This window comes from Populus trichocarpa, chromosome 1, assembly GCF_000002775.5.
Source record: "Populus trichocarpa isolate Nisqually-1 chromosome 1, P.trichocarpa_v4.1, whole genome shotgun sequence".
Classification (NCBI taxonomy): Eukaryota; Viridiplantae; Streptophyta; class Magnoliopsida; order Malpighiales; family Salicaceae; genus Populus; species Populus trichocarpa.
Genome location: NC_037285.2, coordinates 45420689 through 45442323, shown reverse-complemented (window position 1 = coordinate 45442323; position 21635 = coordinate 45420689). Strand labels below are relative to the sequence as shown.

At 33.1% G+C, this 21635-nt stretch overlaps 1 protein-coding gene across 16 annotated transcripts in view; it reads left to right on the top strand.

The window, feature by feature from the left end:
* LOC18096055 (uncharacterized) overlaps nucleotides 1–21635 on the top strand; it is a 691470-nt gene that overhangs the window by 443026 nt on the left and 226809 nt on the right. Inside the window, exons 1-4 of one of the 16 annotated variants that reach the window (XM_052448461.1) lie at nucleotides 16887–17237; nucleotides 17394–17464; nucleotides 17778–17864; nucleotides 17955–18100. The exons of 9 other annotated variants lie outside the window; for them this stretch is intronic. In XM_052448461.1, the coding sequence (XP_052304421.1) occupies nucleotides 17966–18100 (135 nt within the window). In that variant the 5' untranslated portion in view covers nucleotides 16887–17237; nucleotides 17394–17464; nucleotides 17778–17864; nucleotides 17955–17965. Of the gene's footprint in view, nucleotides 1–16886; nucleotides 17238–17378; nucleotides 17465–17734; nucleotides 17865–17954; nucleotides 18101–21635 lie in introns of those variants that run through there. 6 more of the 16 variants (XM_052448454.1, XM_052448439.1, XM_052448450.1 and 3 more) reach the window with 6 other exon arrangements.

Genomic DNA, 21635 nt, shown 5'->3' with positions numbered 1-21635 from the left:
CACATTTGAAGACAGCAAAGAGGATCCTTCGTTTTGTTAAAGGAACTTCAAGCTATGGATTGTTTTATTCATCTTCATGGAATCTTGAAATTACAGGTTACAGTGACAGTGACTGGGCAGGAAGCTTGGAAGACAGAAAAAGCACAACTGGATTTGCATTCTTTATGGGAGAAACAACTTTCACGTGGACATCAAAGAAACAATCTATTGTCGCATTATCCACATGTGAAGCAGAATACATTGTTGCTGCATCGTGTGTGTGTCATGCAATATGGCTAAGGAAACTGATGGAAGATTTGCAGCAGAAACAGAGCAAGGCTACACGAATCTTTGTTGATAACAAGTCTGCTATAGCACTTGCAAAGAATCCAGTTCATCATGAACGTTCAAAACATATTGATACTCGATTTCACTTCATTAAAGAGCACATAAAAGAAGGAGATGTGAAGTTAGTTCATGTCAAAACTCATGAACAAATTGCAGACATTTTTACAAAGCCATTGAAGACTGATGTGTTATGTTATTTGTAGAAGAAGCTTGGAATCATGAAGATGGACGGAATAAATTTAAGAGGGGAGAATGTTAGTTATTAAACTTGTTTATCAAGATTAAGTGTATTAAAGTTAGTTCAATGAATAATCATCCACATTAAAAATACTATGAATCTAGAAATACTATGAATCTAGTAGTACTATGAATCTAGAGTAAGTATTGAAGAGTCTAATATTAATTAAGTACCTTGAATATTGTAAAAGACATTTTATAATGTCTATATATATTGTATGGATTTGATAATGAAAGATGTTAGAGTACCATTGTTTAGTGTATTGTATTCCACCAAAATTGTGTGAGTAGTGCTCCCTCCTCTGTTCTGTCAATTTTTTTCCAACAAGAACCCCCAAAATAAGATATCGACTTATCTATCCATGTGTGAATAAGTAATGTAATGTTGTGTGTTTAGTCATTACTGTGCGAACCTCAAAAAATAAGTGAGTGTGAGTGTTGGCCCATTTGAGGTTCTTTTGAAGTGTCTGAATGTTCAAAAACAAGGGCATAATGCTTACTGTTTAATGTGTGGACTTTCATTCTCCTTTCTGCTAAAAATAAAATAAAATAAAAAGAATATTGACTTGTCTGTGTGTTCAGTCATTATCGTACAAGCCTCCAGAAGTAAGGGCGTATGTTTGCTTGCCCATTTGTGTTTCTTTTCAAGTGTGTGAACCTTCAAAAATAAAGGCATAATGTTTAATGTGTGGACTTTCATGCATTCCCTTTCTAAGACTTGAGTGTTTTCTGCATCAGCATGTTTTCTGTCAGTTTGATGTTCTGTTTCATTGCATAATGCATTATGTGGTTTTGGGCATCAGCAATGCCGCTCGAGATCTTGAATAAATGTTATTGTATGAGCATGTGAATGTATTTGGGCATCCAAATCTCAAGATGACTGAGATCTTGAATAAATGATATCATGTTTCCTAGCAGAACCCCTTGTTGAATGGTTTTTTCAAGCAGATACCATGCTGGCTTTTGCTAGAGATTCTAAATATTCTATCCTCTAAATCCGCCTCTGATTTCTAATTGTTTTCTGTCTACAAACCTTTCCATATGCTTCTTTCTAAGCATGTAGCTCGTGGTGTTGGAAATCAAGAGCATGTTTAACATGATATATTTAAATTATGATATTTTACTTTGAATTGTTACTTAAAAGTTGTTTTTTTATCAATAATTTATGAAAAAAATAAATTAAAATAACCATAAGTTATAAGCATTATTTGTCAAAAAAAAAATGACTCAAAATAACTCTCTTTAATAACAAAAAGTTTAGTATATAATCCACAAACTAAAGTTAAGATTTTTTTTTATTATTAAACCAAAGTTTTGAATCCAATTTATAACAAAAAAAAATAAATCAAAAGCAATTTTAACTAACATACTTTAAAAAAAAATCAAAAGTAAAAAATATATTAAATCAATTTACAAAAGTCGTTTCTAATATGACCTAAATTTAACTACTTCTTGAAATCTCCCTGCTGTAATCTTAATTGTGCATGCCTCGTATTATATTCTAAATTAACACATTTGTTATTCTTACCACAACAAATTTGATTGTGTAGCAAGACTCAAGTTATTATGCATTAAACTATTCTCATATAATACAATCCTTTCTTAGGTATAGAAAAGTTTAATATGGTCCTTGAAGTTTTTGTTACATGGAATACAAGGGACTTCAACAAATTTTGTCCGTGTTGGAGCAAAGCAGAATTGCAGAATCTAAGTTCACTGGAGTTGGGTACGTGGTCATCTTGTCTAGGATAAATTACTCTATAAAAAGGCCTCATTTTTGTAAATTAATTTACATAATCATTTTAACTCATGTCATCTTTGTCATAACTTAATTTTTAAATTTTCAAAAAATAAAATAAATAATAAGATAAAAAAAATGAATGAATAAAAAATATTTGAGAATTTAATTAAGACAACACAAATTTGAAGTTTGAGGATTGAATTATAAATTACTTCCAACGCCAGAGTTGGAAGTATCCGTAGTTGAATATTCACTGATACCAGAGTTAAGGAATATTACAAGCAAACCATCATAGTATAAACCAACAAACTGTTAGCAATTTAAGACAAAACCAGCAATGCAATCTACCTCAGGTAGGATGTTCAAGGGGTGATAATATCTTTCCTTTTACGTAACAAGTCTCGTATCATAGGATCTCTGTTGATTAGTTAGGGTTCCTGGTGACCATAATATTAGACAACGACTCCTTAAACAAGATCTTCCCTATCTAAGAAAATGATGCCAAAAATCTGTTTTTTTGAGTAAAAAATTTTAAGGCCGTCGCGATGCCGGGTGCGACAATCTTCATACATGTTAGAGAAATAAATATTGTGCTAAATGTAATGAAAAATTGCTCCTTTTATTGAAGAGTTGGATACATCGGAGGGGATATCAAAGTGAGCTATATGTAAAAGGGACCTCAATAAATCCATTCAAAATCTTAAATAAACATTTAATTGATTTAAAAATAAAAAATCAACTTGAATCTAAATTAATTATCGAGGTAGATGTACTTTTTTTTTTAGCAAGATACAGAAAAAGAAATCTAAATTTAACTCTCATAGTAAATGAAATATGTTCACACTATGAAAATTAGTCTTTCGCTAATTTTCTCTCACCTTTGTAATTTTTCAATGAATCTCTTTCTCCTTTCTCAAACTCAAGAACTAAAATACAAGTAAAATAAAGTTTTGTACCAAAAAGTTTCATTTCTAAACTAAAAGGACCAAAAAGAAAATTTGTCAAAATCACAAGGCATAGAGGCGTTGACACAATTTGTTTTTTGAAGGCCTCCTATTTTTTTCATGTCTCAATTCTAGTTTCTTTATTTTCAATTTTTCTCAAACAATATAATCGAATTCTTTTTCGTAAAGTCGAGCACCAAACAAATGATGGGCTTTTTATTTAGTTCTAAATGCTCACATAAAATTACCAACTTCAAATCTCAATTAACACAAAATTGAAAGATCAAATTTTTTTATAAAAAAAAAAAATAGATGATCAAAAGCAAAAAAAAAAAAAAAGGGACCAAAGCTGACACCATATTTTTTAAAAAAAAGGGTCTCTGGGTTTTTTTTTTATTTTAATTTTGATCCCCTCATTTTCAATTTCTTACAAACAACAAAATTATTTATTTATTTTTTTGTGAAATTAAGCACCGTCCTAATATCAAGATGTTTTATTAAGAGCAAGATAACCATAGAAAGACAAATAAAAATACATTACCGACCTCAAATCTTAATTAATTCATAATCAAAGATCACTAAATAAAAAAAGGACAAAGAAGAAAAAGTAAACATTACACTCATTGTGTAAATCCACAATATTTTCACTCAGAGAATATATTATTTCAGCCGATCTCTTTTAGGTTTCTATTAATATAATTATTTATTTTATGGTTTTTTTTAATAATGAATAGGTAAGTTATGTCTAACTAATAATATAACACATTGCTTTCTACATCCACATATATACTAAAAGACACTCACTATAGTCATATTAGTAGTTATTAGACTCGCATTTCACTATGGGTCAGAAATGTGTTTTAGCAAAAAAAATAAATGCTTTTCAAATGTATTTTTAACAAAAAAATCCCTAATTATAAATACAAAAAAAGTATTGATGTGTTTATTTAACTCGCTTCGCTACGGGTCATATAATTTTTTCCAACACAAAAGAATGGATATATAAGTGTTGTTAATGTATTTTTTGATATCGAGAGAAAAAAAATATAATTGTGAATAAAAAAAATTGATGTTTACATATAATAAAATAAATTGGGGGTCATATATGTTAATAAATACAAAAACAGTTGTTAACACACTGCGCCACATGTAGGATCTTAAGTTAATTTTTAATATAGTAGAAAAATGGGATGGTGTTTCAAATGCATTTTATTGTATCATGATTCTCTTAATTGAGAGATGTGAAACAAAATAAATCTTAACAAAATATGAACTAATAAACTCATAAAGAGTTGTTAATGCCAAACAAATTATAAAATAAAATGATAATCATTTTCATAAAAGTAAAAGATAGATAAATATAATATTTAACCTCAACTTTTCCCTTAATGCACACTTTTCTTCTTCTTCTTCTTTTATTATCTTAAAGGTCATTTTTTTTTCTTAACAAGAACAAATAATTCTTATTTTTATAAACACGTCATGAAAATAAAGTTTATTTATATAAAACATAAAAACATTATAGATGAATTGGAATAATTTCTTTGAGATATTAAATACATAAAAGATAAGTAAAAGATAACCACTATTTAAAAAAGACTAAATAAACTATCTAAAACTTTGGAAAGAATATAATTAGAAAAAAAAATAGGTCAGGCATTTTTAGGCCTAGCAAGTCAGGCCTGCATATCAAGCCCATTTTAAAAAGGGCTCACTTATGTGAGCTTTATTTTTTTTTATTTGGAAATGCCCTAAATGTTTTTGAAAAAAGATAAAGGGATACGACATGTCACCTACTAAGACTCTCCCGTTCTTGACCATTGGAAGGGTGGTTAGAAAATCAAGCAGGGCGTTTTTTGACCTAAAAAATGCAAATTTAAACAACATTCACACCAAAACATCTAAAAATGGTCCTCATGATGTAAATAAACCAATAAAATAACCCAAAAAAACATAATTTTTTTGGCAATTTCAAGGGCAAAAAACACCTCAGTGAAACTCTCTTCATTAAATGAAACCTATTAAGACCAAAATTGACCATTTTTATGGTGAAAATCAGCGTCAATCGAGTTTTTCTCTAACATTGTAGTCCAATGACTTTTTGTCTCCTCTTTCAAACTAGGGAATGAAAAAATAGAAAAATAAAGTTGTGGACCAAAAATAAAATGTGGAAAAACTTAAAGGACCAAAAAGTAATTATTTTAAAAGTAGAAGGACCAAAGTGAACTTTTAGCTTCAATATGGAAACTCCCACCCTTCTTTTATGTTTTGTTTTTTCACTTCGATTATTTGTGTTTAGATTTTTCTCTTCCTTAACAAATTTACTCAAATTATCTATCAATTTAGACCTATAAAAACAGGATGAAAAAAAAAAAACATTGTGGCAAACCACAATGTCGGGTGAACAGTGGTGTGAAAATAATATTTTACTTGCACCTTTTAAAGTTTCTTATAATAATAAATGTAATAAGAATACCTTCAAAAATAAAATCACAGAATGTACAATTCTCATTGTCATAACTCATTTCTGAGCTATTTCCCAAATTCATCTTTTTTCTTTTCAAAATAAAAAATAAAATAACTAAAATAAGGATTATTAGGATTTCAAATCAAGCTGCAACTTTGGATGGGATTAGGAACCTAAATGTACCTCATTATATCCAAAACTAGAGAGACAATGCAGATTTAAAGACAAATTAAATGATTATTAGACGAATCTACTTAAAAATCAAGCCTAAAGACATAATTAGATTTTTAATAGGCCAATTTGATTTAATCATAGGCCAAATTAAATTTTAATTATGTTAAAAATTAATTGGGTCCAATTAAAAGATTTAATTAGCTGCAATGACTTAATTATACTTTAAATGAGTCAAATTAATTTTATTAGGGGCTTAATTGATGATGAAAAATTAAGTTTGGGAGCCCAAAATTGGGCTTAATTGAGAAGATTGTAATTTTAGAAGACCAAATTTAATTTTTACCAAGTCAATTGATTGAAATCATGGATAAAATTGCAAGAACATCAAAGTTTTGTTGTCAATTAATGGTTAAATTGAAGAAATTTACAGCTAAGAACCAATTTGTAAATGGCACCGAACTATAAGGATCCAATTGATTGAAATCAGGGATAAAATTAAAGAAAATTAAAAGTTTAATGGTCAATTGAGGATCAACTTGCATAAATCTGAAACGAAGGACTAATGTGAAAAACGGGTTGAAATCTAGGGTTGATATTGAAGTTTTTTAGGGATGAAATTGTATAAAATTGAAAGTTTGAAACAGGGGTGTAATTGAGAGAAATAAAAAATCGAAGGACTGAATTAAACTTGATCAAAATAGCGCCGTTGTGGTTACTATTCATCTTCTTCTTCAATTTTTCTCTGAAAAAAACTGCTCAGAGAGCTACTTTACAAGTGCATTTAATGCCTCTACCTTTCATCAAATTTGACAAAACTTGCACGAAAATGATCACCTGATATTTTTCTTGGAATCTTTTGGGGCCAAATCTAGGGCCAAGATTTAACACAATAAAAAACAAAATGTCTCTCTTCCACTCCCTATAAATAAAGGAGGATTTCATAGCCTGAGGGAGGAGATACTTGTACACCCCGGTTGAAAATTAGGCAGAAAAGCAATCTAAGTGCTTATAGAATAGATTTAATAGAAGCACCAAACAAGCATTAGAACAAACCAAATACAAAAGAAAAAAAATACAAAAATATGAATAAAATATTACTGGGAGTGAGTTACCAGGAAATAAAATCATCAATATGTAACTAAATGAAATTTGAATTCACCTGGGTAAAAATTTTATATAGACAAATGCTAGGATCTAGGAATTTTATCCCAAGAACATGAAATTGTAGAAGTCTGGTTAAAAAAAAAATTACCCTCATAAAAGTATATGTTAGGATCTTTTAGTATTGATAAAATCGAATAGTCGGGACTGTTACAAAACTCAAGTCCAAAGTTGGCTAAAAATCAGTCTGCCCCCCGTTTTCCTTCTCTAGCCGACGATTTTCTCTCTCTTTGTCACCTCTTCCACTACCATCACCACACCAACAACATGGTTGTCGGTGGCCCAATACCCTTTGCCACTTCATCCCCTCATCGGAGACAAGGACCACCACCACGACTTCTCCTTCTTCCCCCTCAACCAAAGGTTTCTTCTTCATCCCACAGCCAATACCGACCACCGTCGCCTCCATCAACGCCTCCTCAACTACCAGTCGAACCTTCTCTTCACAGTTGAAGCCTTCATGCCAAGTAACTCTCTTCTTCTTCCTATTCTACTGCATGCAAACAATGGAACATAAATTATAATTCATGCCGTTATGAACAATGGAGCCTGAATTATAATTCACACTCCATTGTTCATGCATCTTGATCACTAGGTTGGGCTAGTGACTAAACTATTTTAGGTCGGACCCTAACCGGCCCGACTTAGCCCAACTCCAAAAAAAAAGATGGGTCAGTTAGGCCGCTAGTTGGCCCACCCTGACTGGGTCAGGATGGGCCCATTTCGGCTGAGCCCAGATGGTTGGGCTGGGTCCAGCCCAATTTATATTTAATAATATAATAATAATGTAATATTATATAATTTCAAAAAAAATCCTAAAAATTTCCAAAGGGTTATTTCAAAATATTTGTGATTTTATCGCATGTTTTTCCAATAATTTTGTATAATATCGGACTATAGACATACACGGTAAGCTATAGATCTGGTATTAAAATACATAGTTTTTTCTAAAATCTTAAAAAGATTAAAAAAATAAAAATTAAATTGAAAATTCAAAAAATAAATTTCCACTTTAAAAAATATTTTGCTTTACATATAGCCAAATCTTAAAAGTTTTTCACGCGTATCTTAAATTCTAAATCTATGGTCTGCAGATATACTGAACCAAAATAAAAAACTATATAATTAGGACATCACTAAAGCAAAGAATGCAGCTTTATGCCCATGCTATAAATTCTTGTGTACCAGAGACTCCAAGCAGTTATTACCATGTAAGCCAACAACCTGAACTGCATCAATTATTAGATGAGAAGAGATGAATTGGAATCAATTCCAGCAGAGTTTCAGGGAGTAAATAAAGCATGAAGATCAAAGCCATGTCACATAGTCACAACTTCTAGTCACACTTTATTTTGCAAAACCATCGGCCATATGCTTAGTATCGTACAAAATATGAAAGGACACTAAACCGAACGCGAAGAAAATCTAGATGGAAGGATGAAAAATTCATGAAATCTTCATGGCCTATTAAATGACTTATTCATCTAGTTAACCAGAACATCATAATCAGATTAAAAAATAAACTTTACTCTAATAAATTCATCTCGCGAAAAAAATAGTTTTAGTGCTTTAATCATAGCTGGCAACTGAACTTCATTTGAATCTTCAATGAATCCCTCTATAAATCCCAATTCACAACCGTTTTTTCAGCATTCTGCTATAAGTTCCTCGGCTACTATGTTGATCAAGAGAAATGGTAATAAAAAGTCTCGTTGATGCAAACCCTTTTCCATAAAGAATTCTTCAGTTGGAGAGCCAATCACAAGAACATAAATTTTTGCTGTTGAAATACATTGGTGGATCCATTCTCTCCAACGTGAGCCAAATCCCGTACATGCCATAACTTCATCTAGATACTCCCAAATCACTGAGTCAAAAGCTTTATGGAAATCGATTTAGAGTAGATAACCTTTTGGTTTTCTCCTTTTTAAGTGGTTGATTATCTTGTTAGCAATAAAAACACCATTAAGGATTTGTCTTCCTTTGATAAAGGCATTCTGATAATCACCAATAACCTAAGGCATAACACCCTTGAGTCTATTAGCACCTTTGAGAGACTTCTAATGAGACTGATAAACTTTTAGTCCTTAAGATTGTTAGAGCCAACAACTTTAGGAATTAAGGTGATGAATGAACTATTAATGTCATGAGAAAGGAACCATCTAAATAAAAATCATTAACCATGTTAGAGATGTCACCCCTTATTGTATCCTATGTTTTCTTAATTAAAAAAAAAGGTGACAACATCAAACTGGGAAGCTTTATTGTTGTCACAATCCCAAATTGCAGCTTTAACCTCATCAAGAGTGAATAACATCTCTAACTTCTAGAGAAATTGTCGAAGAAGGAAAAAGTTTCTGAAAATTTAGTTTCGAGCAAGAGGGCCTCCATCATTTTTCAAGAGAGTAAAGACCCTTGTAAAATCTAATAACTTCATGCTTTTCTTCAGCTTGCTTGGAAATAACCTTCCCATCTACTGAAATTGAGAAAACAACATTCATTTTTTTCTAGCAGTGGTAGATAGATGGAAAAACGTGTGTTTTTGTCACTAAATTTGCACCATTAAACTCTAGATTTTTGATGCCATAGAGATTCCCACATACCGTATAAAGAATTAAGATCATTGACAAGTTGTTTGCTTCTAAATAGATCCTTGCTCTCTTTGGTGCTCTCTAAAATCTCAGCTTCCAACTCCAAAGCCTTGATTTTCTATTCAATATTACCAACAATAGCATTATTCCATGATATCAGAGCCTCTTTAATAACTTTGATAGCCTTCACAACATTTCCACCATAACTGACTGAAGTCATAGCATGCAGAACCCCAAAAATCCTGGACAACTTTCGTGAAATCAAATCTCAATCACCAACAATTTAAGAACCTTAATGGCTTAGGACCTCGATTAGTTTTATCCATCATCAAATGAATAGGTCTATAATTTAGCAAGACCACACAAGGAGAAAGAATGAAATTTGTTCAACCAGTCAGTAGATAAGAAAGCCCTATCAATATGACTAGCTGAGTTTCCCATAGACCAGGTGAACGTTTGAGTTTCCCATAGACCAGGTGAACGTTTTACCTGATAAAGGTAATTCTAGCAAATCACAAGCATTTAAGCAATAATACTACCTATAAGAAAAGATTAGAACACCCATACTTCAGCAGGAGTGTCACAACTGCCCCCTCCCATCACCCTAATTCTCACACTTCTTATCTATAAACAATCATCTAATCAGTGTCTTCATCTGGTTCAAGAGTGGCTTTTCCAACCTCCCAGCAAGCAATAACTTTCTGTTTATTTATGGTTGGAGAATCTTGTTCAGTCAGTTGAATAGGATCACCAACATCCATCACTCTATAAGGAACAAAGAGCCCCTTTTCTGTTTCTAATTCCATCATCAGATATTGACATATCAACAATTTCAAGAGATGCTGCCTTTGCCCTCTTACTTTGCAATTTCTTTCCTTTATTTGTTGTTTTCAATATCGATATCTTCCTCCTTCTGTTCATACTCTCTTTTTTATCCTTTTCAAGCTTTTCAATCTCCTCAGGCTCAGTCATAGGTATGATAAAAACTTCAAACATTCTGCTCTTATTGCTACTGGAAGATCCATTGGAATAAGAAGGTAGATAGTAGCCCTTAAGGCTTAGAACTCACTGTAATATGAGACGTATTATTTCCAAAAAAAAAAACCATGCCTAAATTGTCCCTCTCAAAGCCCATTACAACCTGATCCATTCAATAATGGAATGTTAAACAGATTTCTAAAGTCCTGCATGTTGGAAAACTTCACACAAAAACAGAGAAGAACACTCACTTTTACACACACGATTTTGGTGGAATATAAAAGGCTGAAAATTGATACTCTCACACCTTCAATAACATAAATGTTTACATCTTTATAGACATTGAAGAATGTCTTTTACAAACCTCTAAGAAACTTAAATAAACTCTTGACTCAATTAATCTTAACACTGACTTCATGACATTACTGATTTTCATGACATTTTATTCTAACACTGACTTCAATATAATTAGTTTTCAACAAACAAGTTTAAACATCAACATTCTTCCCTCTTAAACTTGTTTCATCCATCATCATAACTCCAAGCTTCTTCTGTAAATAACAGAACATTTTTTTATCTTTAATGGTTTTGTAAAAATATCAGCCACATGCTCATTTGTCCTAACATGAACCAACTCCACATCTCTTTCTTTCACGTGCTCCCTTATGAAATGAAAATGTTTATCAATATGCTTTGATTGTTCATGTTAAACTGCATTCTTTGCTAATGCAATAGCTGATTTATTATCAACAAAAATCTTGGTTGCTTTCTTTTGCTTCTGTTGTACTTCTTCTAGCAATTTGCTCAACCAAACAGCTACAACATACTCAGCTTCACAAATTGAAAGTGCTAAAATGGATTGTTTTTTGGAAGACCATGTAAAAGCTACTTCACCCAAGTAAAACACAACCAATAGTACTTTTTCTATCTTCATAACTTCCAGACCAATCATTGTCACTATAACCAACAAGTTCAAGATTTTGTGAAGATGGGTAAAATAAACCATAAGTGGATATGCCTTTAACAAACCGTAAAATCCTCTTGGCTGCCTGCAAGCGAGAAAATCTTGGAATTTCTATAAATCTGCTAACCAAACCAGCTCCAAATAGAATGTCAAGTCTCGTGCAGGTTAAATAACATAAGCACTCAACAAGACTTTTATAAAAGTTGGATTCACCAATGCTCCTTCTCCTTCATTTGTAGAAAAGTGCCATCAAAAGTGGAAAAAAAATATCGGATAATGAAACAAAAAAAAGATATTTAAAAAATGAATGAAAACAACCAAGCAAACTCGGGCAAACCTCTCCTCACCCTAGATTAATATCTCAAACTCGCAACTTGATAAGCTCTAGACCCATTATCTCAAATCCATTGGTGATGAAATTGAAAACAATTTTTTTGTATAAATTATTTCAAATAAACAAATACTAATCAAAAGACCAGGGACCAAATTTGAAGACAAAACTAATTAAAGGACTGTATTGAATTTTTTTATGGACAATGCGCTTTCCTAGGATGAGAGAGAAAATAAGAAAAAAAAAGCGGCATGTAAACCCCGAGAATGAATTTATACAAAAAAATTCAATTAATTAAAAACAAACCATGAAAGACAAAAGAAGTATGACTCAAATTGTGAAAAAAAAAAAAGAAATTGGGTCACAGTGTAATTAAGAAGAATGGGGTTATAAATACCTCATTTCTTCCTTCATGAGGCCAGCGACATGAACACAAAAGAGGGGAGAAATTCCAGATTTTTTCATAAAAAATTTAAGAGAGAAACACCAAAGTTTATCAAGATTTTACAAGTCTTAGATAGGTTGGTAGGGGAAAAAAACCATTTGGCAAGAGAATTTGTAAGAAACAAGTGAAGAAATTATGAGGAGAAAATGGGAGAGGGTCGGCTGCATGCAAGGAAGGAGGGGTTGAAATTTTTCAACCAATTAAGAATCAATTCAGATTATCCCCAAGTAAGGAGTCTTAAACTCAACTATATGAATTTACTTAAATTTGATTAGAACTTGTGTAATTATCTTGAATTGAAATTAGGATTCTTGAACAAAATTTGGAGGAAACATAAAATTGTTTGGAATTGGACCAATTAGAGTATCATAGGTTGCTTTGGATGTGAATTTATGTAAGAACAACAAAGAAAAGCCAATGGGTAAAGGATCCAAGGTGGTCAGGCACTAAGGGTGTGAGTGGGAAAAGTAGAATTTGTGATTTTCTTTATTAATTGCTTATGATGTGTTGTTGTAATGTGAAAATAGCTAGAAAGGATAATTATCACATAAGAAGAAGAAGGGAACTCTTGGTTCCCTTGGGCCAAGTTTCGGCCAAGACAAGATTAAGGAAGGGGAGAGGGAGTTTTGAGATTTCGTATCATAATGATGAGTGAATTAGGTTTCGTGGAAAGTTTACTAATAAGGGAAGCAAGATAACTTGATGATAAGAGAACTTCACATATCTATTTCATGTGTTATGTGCGGTAGAATTGAGTTTATGGGCCATATGTACGGCTTATGGCTTATCTTAGGAGGAGTTGCGAAATGTAGGAAAATCGTAAAAGTAATAATATGTATGCTTCTTGAAATAGTTCTTGATCACCTTACACAAAAAGGGCAAATTTGCATAAATGGCCATGGGAGGTCATATTTAAGAAGGTTGCCATACATATAACGTGAAAATAGTTGTCTTGAGAGAGGAAAGGGAAATGGAGATAATTGGAGATTCATTTAAACCATTGACAAAAACTAGAGAGATTCGTCGCCTTAATCCTAGAGAGGATTCAGGCCTAAAATGATAAAATTTAGGAGAGGTTTCTTCATAGAAGTTATAGCCAAGGATGTTATTGAGTAAGGAATAATGTAGTATGCCTGTGGATTCAGGAGGAACCGTAGGAGAGGCACAATAGCAGTAAGAGAGTGCGAGCTGAGCTTCTGCAGCAAGTAGGTGTTCTATACGTATACTTTCCTAAAATAATGGTAATTTTGGTAATATGTTCAATTCTTGGATTTCATATCTATGGATAAAGCCAAAAGGAGAAAATATAAGATGAAATAAATGAGAAATGAAAGTAAACTTGATTAATTGATTTGATTAAAAATAATAAACTATATTAATGGAATTCATTGATAATCACTTCTCGAATTTAATTAGTCGGTCCCCAATATGGTTTACTAAATAATGGCAATCCCATGGAACTTGATTAATTATTCATAATGTGAAAGCTAATGATGTCAAGAATCTTTGACATCGACATTCCCATAAATATTCCAAGGTGTTATGGAAAATTGATTAACTATTTCAGGTTGGAAATAGTTAATGACATCAATCGGCTGCATTGATGTCGACACTTACAACGAACTTGATTAGTCGATCCCGGTAAGGACGACAAATGACACTAATGAGATTCATTAGTGTCGGCATTACCTCCTAGGTTTTGGAAAGAAATGGTATGATTGGTGTTCTCAGTGGAGAATGGTTGATGGTACTAATGAAATGGGAATCGGCATTTTGAAGGAATGATTCCTTCGGCATTAATATGTGAGATTGGTTGAAAATTGTAGGATGAAAAAGGAGGGGGAAATGTTAGTGATTCTTGAAGGGATAAATCTAGAAGTATTAGAAGGAGACTAGATGGGGAATTATATATATATATATAACCGTTTGATATTTCTTTACGATAATATTGCCTTTAATATAATTATTTTTGAAGGTTATATTGTTTCAGGTCCATCATATCACAACAAGAGTAACATTTTAGATTCTCTATCTTTTGTGTTATTTAGAACTAAACGAATGATGATGCTTAGAAACTATATGACTTGAATTGTAATAACATTCTTTAAACCGAATGTCTACTATATTAGTATATACTTCTAACATTCATGTATGTTTGTTTCTTTTATTTAAGTATTAAATTATGTCTGATTTTTTAATATGAATATTTGGGATATTGTGGTTGTACCATTGAATATTATGATGTTTGATATTTAGGATGATTGGGATGAGATTGAGTAATGAATAATAAAAATGTACAGGTTGTTTGTCGATTACTTGAGACCTCCCGGTATAGGAGAGACACTGTCAAAATTTTAGTAGAAATTTCAATGAACCTTGTATAAATCCGATTAAAAAAAATTACCATGTTTTCCTCTTTCATGATTGATGTGTGGTCTCGGAAATGAGGATATTATATAACTGGTAAAAGACGCAACAACTCCTCCCTCAATTTGATAATTACCCACAAAACCAAAAGGAAAATACACAAATGCCTTGCATACCCGTTTCTTTTTTTTGGTCTTGCAGGGTTGAGTCGTGAATTCACTATATAATTAAATCTGAAACACCCAAAATACCCTTAAGTAATAGGTATATGTCATTTTGCTTTTAAGGGTAAGAAAGTCATTGCACTGTGCCAAAAATTTATGTGAAGATCAGTTCGCCACCAATGAATTCATCAATGTCAATTGAATTCCCATGAAAATACCAAAACACCCTCAAAAGCAACATCTTTCAGTTTTGTGAAGAAGGGTTAGGACTATAGTTATTAAACCCGGACCGGACTGGTGGGTTGGCCCGGGGGCTGAACCGGTCCGAGTTTGTCAAAAGATCGGCCGGTGCAATGACCCGGCCAAACTTGATCGACCCGGCGGGTCAACCCGGGCGAGACCCGGTGTTTTTTTTTTCAAATATGGGATTTGAAACCCATTAGTATATATTATGTTCCAAAAAAAAATTATATTTTTTCAATGTGGGATAAAAAACCTTTTAGTTTAAATACTTCAACTTAAAAGGATAACATAGTATCTTTTTTAATGTGAGATTTGAAACCCATTAGTATTATAGTATATATACTCTATGTTCCCAAAAAAAAAGTTATTTTTTTTCAATGTGGGATTTGAAACCCATTAGTATATATATTCTATGTTCACAAGAAAAAAACTATGCTATGTTCACAAGAAAAAAACTATGTTTTTTCAATGTGGGATTTGAAACCCATTAGTATATATACTCTATGTTTCCAAGAAAAAAGTTATATTTTTTTCAATGTGAGATAAAAAACTTTTTTGGTTTAAATATTTCAACTTAAAAGCTTAACATAATATCTTTTTAATGTGAGATAAAAAAACTTTTTAAAATATTCTTTTAAACTTCATTATTTATAATATGTATAGCCTATATTTACATGGATTTTTTCTTAATTTTTTCATATAAAATATTAAAAGTTTAAATTTTTTTTCTTGGTTGATCCATGAAACTCAGGACCCAGCACCTTGGCCGGGTCAACCCCCGGGCCGGGTTTAATAACTATGGTTAGGACATCATAACATTGTTCTAATTCACGGTGCTATAAGTCAAAGGCCATACTAAAAGACTATGTCTTTTAGTTTATATTATAATTATAATAATTTGGTATTGGGACACATGCTTTTTAAAAATATTTTTTATTTAAAATATAATAAAATAATTTTATATTTTTTTAAATCACCAAAAAATACTAAAAATATATTAATTTAATATTTTTATAAATTAAATATAATTATAAAAACCACTTAGACACAATTAAAAAACAAGCAACATATGTTTTGGGGGCCAAAATCTTCCCCAACTACAACTTTTTCTCTCTAAGATGAAATCTGGCGACCCTCTCTCTTTCCTCCATAAAAAAAAACTAAAAAAAAAGGAAAATGAAATTTTATACCAAAATGCAATGTTTAAAAATTACAAGGACTGATTACTTAATAGCTTAAAAAGATGGGGGACTAAAATTAACTTTGCAAACAAATTACAGAGCCGCCATCTATTTTAGCCTAGTTTTTCATTTTTGTTCTCTGTCTTTCAATTTAACCCTTATCCTTAAAAAATATGCAAATGAGCTCAAAAGGGCTCAATTATAGAAAAACGAACTTGAGTATCAAATTGAAAATTTTCAATAAACCCACAATTAATATCCATAGTAAAATGAGTATGAGTGAACAGTAATGAACAAGAAAATCAATTTCTCTCTAAATTTATACTATAATTTGGTTTTGTGACATGTTTTTTTATTTAAAAATGTATTAAAATAATATTTTATATTTTAAAAAAAATATCAAAAAATATTAAAAACTTTTAATTTAATATTTCTATAAATTAAATATAATTATAAAATACACTCTAACACAGTTAAAAAACACAAATAGCCTCTCTCCCTGTTTTTGTCTTATGTTATGTGTTTTGATTCTGACAACTACTTTATTATCCTCTTTTTCATTCTAATTCTCAAACTTTCTACAAGACTGGCCCCTACGTGACCTTACTTTCTTCCTTCTTTGTCTCATTCCTTTCTTTCTCCTTCTTTCTTGCCGTGATCCCATCCCCTTCTTTTCTCTCCTTCCTTTAGTGTGTGACACAGAGATGAGACTATTACTTTTAATTGCTTGAGTTTGATCCTTCGTTGAGTTCATTCCAGTAATTCTACTTCTTTGCAAGTCTTTTCTTTTTTTTTCCCCTTGTTGATCTGTTTTTTTTTTATAAAAAAAAAAGAAACCTAATTTTTTTTTTGACCGATCATAGCTTAGGTTAATTATATGTGTTACTGGAAGCGAGCTGGTATCATCCATGGAGGCGTCTAAGTGATTATCCTGAACCTTTCATTCGTTTCTTTCTTGTACACATTATTATTTTTATTTGTTTGTCACTTTCTTTATATTACTACGCATGTTATCTTAATTATGTCATCAAAATGCTTATACCTTGCGTTGTTGCTTTTGAAGCTGGATTCCATACAGAGCTAAAGGCCTTCTCTATTTCTTTGAGCAATCAGTACCAGTGCTTTTCGCACATATTTTCCCAAAATAAGGTAATGAAATTCTTTGAGTGTGTGACACAGAGATGAGACAATTACTTTTAATTGCTTGAGTTTGATCCTTTGTTGAGTTCGTTCCAGTAATTGTACTTCTTTGCAAGTTTTTTCCCTTGTTGATCTGTTTTTTAAGAAAAAAAACAAAAGAAAACTAAAAAAAACATTGACCGCTCATAGCTTAGATTAATTACATTTGTTGTTGGAAGCGAGCTGGTATCACCCATGGAGGCGTCTAAGTGATTATCCTGAACCTTTCATTCGTCTTAGATCATACCTTGCCTTGTTGCTTTTGAAGCTGGATTCCATACAGAGCTAAAGGCCTTCTCCTTTTCTTCCTCCCGCTATTTCATTGAGCAATCAGTACCAGTGCTTTTCGCACATATTTTCCCAAAATAAGGTAATAAAATTCCTTTTCTCATTCTCTGTGCCTCTTTTACTTGTAGTGACTCACTCTCGCGTTCTGTATCCTTATTTCTCTGATTTTCAGAGTGGTGGAAAATGGCTATCGAAAGTGTGGGTGGATCCATTATATCTAAGATAGCAGAACTCATGGTGGAACCAGTAGGAAGGCAGTTCCGTTACATGTTCTGTTTCAACAATTTTGTTGAAGAATTCAAAGAACGAAAGGAGAATCTGTATTCGGCAAAAGAACGTCTGCAAAATATTGTCGAAGATGCTAAAACGAATGCTGAAGAAATTGAAAAAGTTGTCAAAAAGTGGCTGGAAGATGCAAACAACGAGATTGAAGGTGTGAAGCCTTTGGAAAATGAAATAGGAAAAAATGGCAAATGCTTTACTTGGTGTCCGAACTGCATGCGACAATTCAAGTTAAGCAAGGCACTGGCCAATAAGTCGGAGACTCTCAGAAAACTTGAAGAAATTAGCGAAAAGTTTAAAACGGTGTCCCACAAAGCTCATCTTCAGCCCATAGAATTTCTTCCATCAAAGGAATTCACGCCCTCAGAATCGTCAAAAGAAGCTTTGGAACAGATTATGAAAGCTCTCAAAGATGACAGTGTCAATATGATCGGACTGTACGGCATGGGAGGAGTGGGTAAAACCACCCTGGTGAAAGAAGTAGGCAGGAGAGCCAAAGAGTTGCAGCTTTTTCCTGAAGTTTTGATGGCTACGGTGTCCCAGAATCCAAATGTCACAGACATCCAGGATCGAATGGCAGATAAGTTACGTCTGGATATTAAAGAAAAGAGTAGAGAAGGGAGAGCAGATCGATTAAGGCATAGACTGAAGGAAGTGGAGAAGATGCTTATAATCCTAGATGATGTTTGGGAAGATATTGACTTGAAAGAGATAGGGATCCCATTTGGTGATGATCACAGGGGTTGTAAAATTCTTCTAACAACACGTTTTGAACACATATGTTCTTCTATGGAGTGCCAGCAAAAAGTGTTTTTAAGAGTCTTATCTGAAGATGAAGCATTGGCTTTATTCAGAATCAATGCAGGTTTACGTGATGGGGACTCTACCTTGAACACAGTGGCAAGGGAGGTTGCGAGAGAATGCCATGGCTTGCCTATAGCACTTGTGACAGTGGGAAGGGCTCTAAGAGATAAATCTCTAGTTCAGTGGGAAGTAGCGTCTAAACAGCTCAAAGACTCTCAATTTCCGCGCATGGAACAAATTGACAAACAAAAAAATGCTTATACATGTCTTAAGTTGAGCTATGATTATTTGAAGTTCGAGGAAACCAAGTCATGTTTCGTGCTATGCTGTTTATTTCCAGAAGACTATGATATTCCAATCGAGGACTTGACGAGATATGCAGTTGGCTATGGGTTACATCAAGATGCGGAGCCCATCGAAGATGCAAGGAAACGAGTTTTTGTGGCAATCGAAAACCTCAAAGATTGTTGCATGCTGTTGGGCACTGAAACTGGAGAACATGTGAAAATGCATGACTTGGTTCGTGACTTTGCTATTCAGATAGCATCATCAGAAGAATATGGATTCATGGTAAAGGCTGGCATTGGGTTGCAGAAGTGGCCAATGAGCAATACAAGCTTTGAAGGTTGTACAACAATTTCGTTAATGGGCAATAAACTAGCAGAACTTCCTGAAGGATTGGTATGTCCAAAGCTCAAAGTTCTATTATTAGAAGTGGATTATGGTTTGAATGTTCCTCAGAGGTGTTTTGAAGGGATGAGAGAAATTGAAGTTTTGTCTCTGAACGGAGGGCGTTTGTCATTGCAATCACTTGAACTATCAACGAAACTTCAATCGTTGGTGTTGATCATGTGTGGATGCAAGGACCTCATTTGGTTGAGAAAGCTGCAGAGACTTAAGATTCTTGGTCTTATGTGGTGCTTATCCATTGAAGAATTACCTGATGAAATAGGAGAGCTCAAGGAGTTAAGGTTGTTGGATGTGACAGGTTGTGAAAGGCTAAGTAGGATTCCTGTGAATTTGATTGGAAGGTTGAAGAAGTTAGAAGAATTGTTGATCGGGGATGGCAGCTTTGAGGAATGGGATGTTGTTGGATGTGACAGCACAGGAGGAATGAATGCAAGCCTAAAAGAACTAAATTCGTTGTCTCAGTTAGCTGTATTATCATTAAGGATACCGAAGGTGGAATGCATTCCCAGAGATTTTGTTTTTCCTAGCTTGCACAAATATGATATAGTATTAGGGAATCGGTTTGATGCAGGAGGATACCCAACCTCGACAAGATTAAATTTGGCTGGTACAAGCGCCACATCCTTAAATGTGATGACATTTGAGCTGTTGTTTCCTACGGTGTCCCAAATTGTTTTTACGAGTTTAGAGGGTTTAAAAAATATAGAATTGCACTCTGATCACATGACCAACCATGGCCATGAGCCCCAAAAGGGCCTCTTACAGAGATTAGAATTCGTACAAGTGCAGCGTTGTGGGGATATTTGCACTCTGTTTCCAGCAAAATTACGGCAAGCTTTGAAACATCTAAAGAAGGTGATTATTGACAGCTGCAAATCATTGGAAGAGGTATTTGAATTGGGTGAGGTTGATGAAGAAAGCAATGAGGAGAAAGAGATGCCGCTGCTATCATCTTTAACAATGTTAGAGCTGCAAGGGTTACCTGAGCTCAAATGCATATGGAAGGGGGCCACCAGACATGTCAGCCTTCAAAGTCTTGCTCATCTGAAGGTTTGGTCTCTCGACAAACTGACATTTATCTTCACACCGTCCCTCGCTCAAAGTCTACCACAGCTAGAAACACTTGAGATAGAAAAATGCGGTGAATTGAAGCATATTATCAGAGAACAGGATGGTGAAAGGGAGATAATTCCAGAGTCTCCAGGCTTCCCAAAATTAAAAACTCTCCTTGTATCAGGATGTGGTAAACTGGAATATGTCTTCTCAGTCTCTATGTCTCCAAGTCTTCCGAACCTGGAACAGATGACGATTTATTATGCTGACAATTTAAAGCAAATATTTTACGGTGGAGAAGGAGATGCACTTACCAGAGATGACATCATCAAGTTCCCTCAACTAAAAGAATTGTCTCTTCGGCTCGGATCAAATTACAGCTTTTTAGGTCCACAGAATTTTGCTGTCCAATTGCCTTCTTTGCAAAAACTAACCATTCATGGCCGCGAAGAATTGGGTAATTGGTTGGCACAGCTACAAGTACGTACTTTATAATTTTTTTTTCCTATTTATGCATCATATAAATTGTTTTTATGAGAGTTAAGGGTTTAAAAAATATAATATTTATACAGCAAAAGGGCTTCTTACAAAGATTAAGATTTGTAGAAGTGAACGATTGTGGGGATGTTCGCACTCCGTTTCCAGCAAAATTGCTGCAAGCTTTGAAAAATCTAAGTAGTGTGGATATTGAGAGCTGTAAATCATTGGAAGAGGTATTTGAATTGGGTGAGGTTGATGAAGAAAGCAATGAGGAGAAGGAGCTGTCGCTACTGTCATCTTTAACAACGTTACTGCTGATCGACTTACCTGAGCTCAGATGTATATGGAAGGGGCCTACTAGGCATGTCAGCCTCCAAAATCTTGTTCATCTGAATTTGAATTCTCTCGACAAACTGACATTTATCTTCACACCATCCCTGGCTCAAAGTCTGCCAAAGCTAGCAACCCTTGACATAAGATATTGCAGTGAATTGAAGCATATTATCAGAGAAAAGGATGATGAAAGGGAAATAATTTCAGAGTC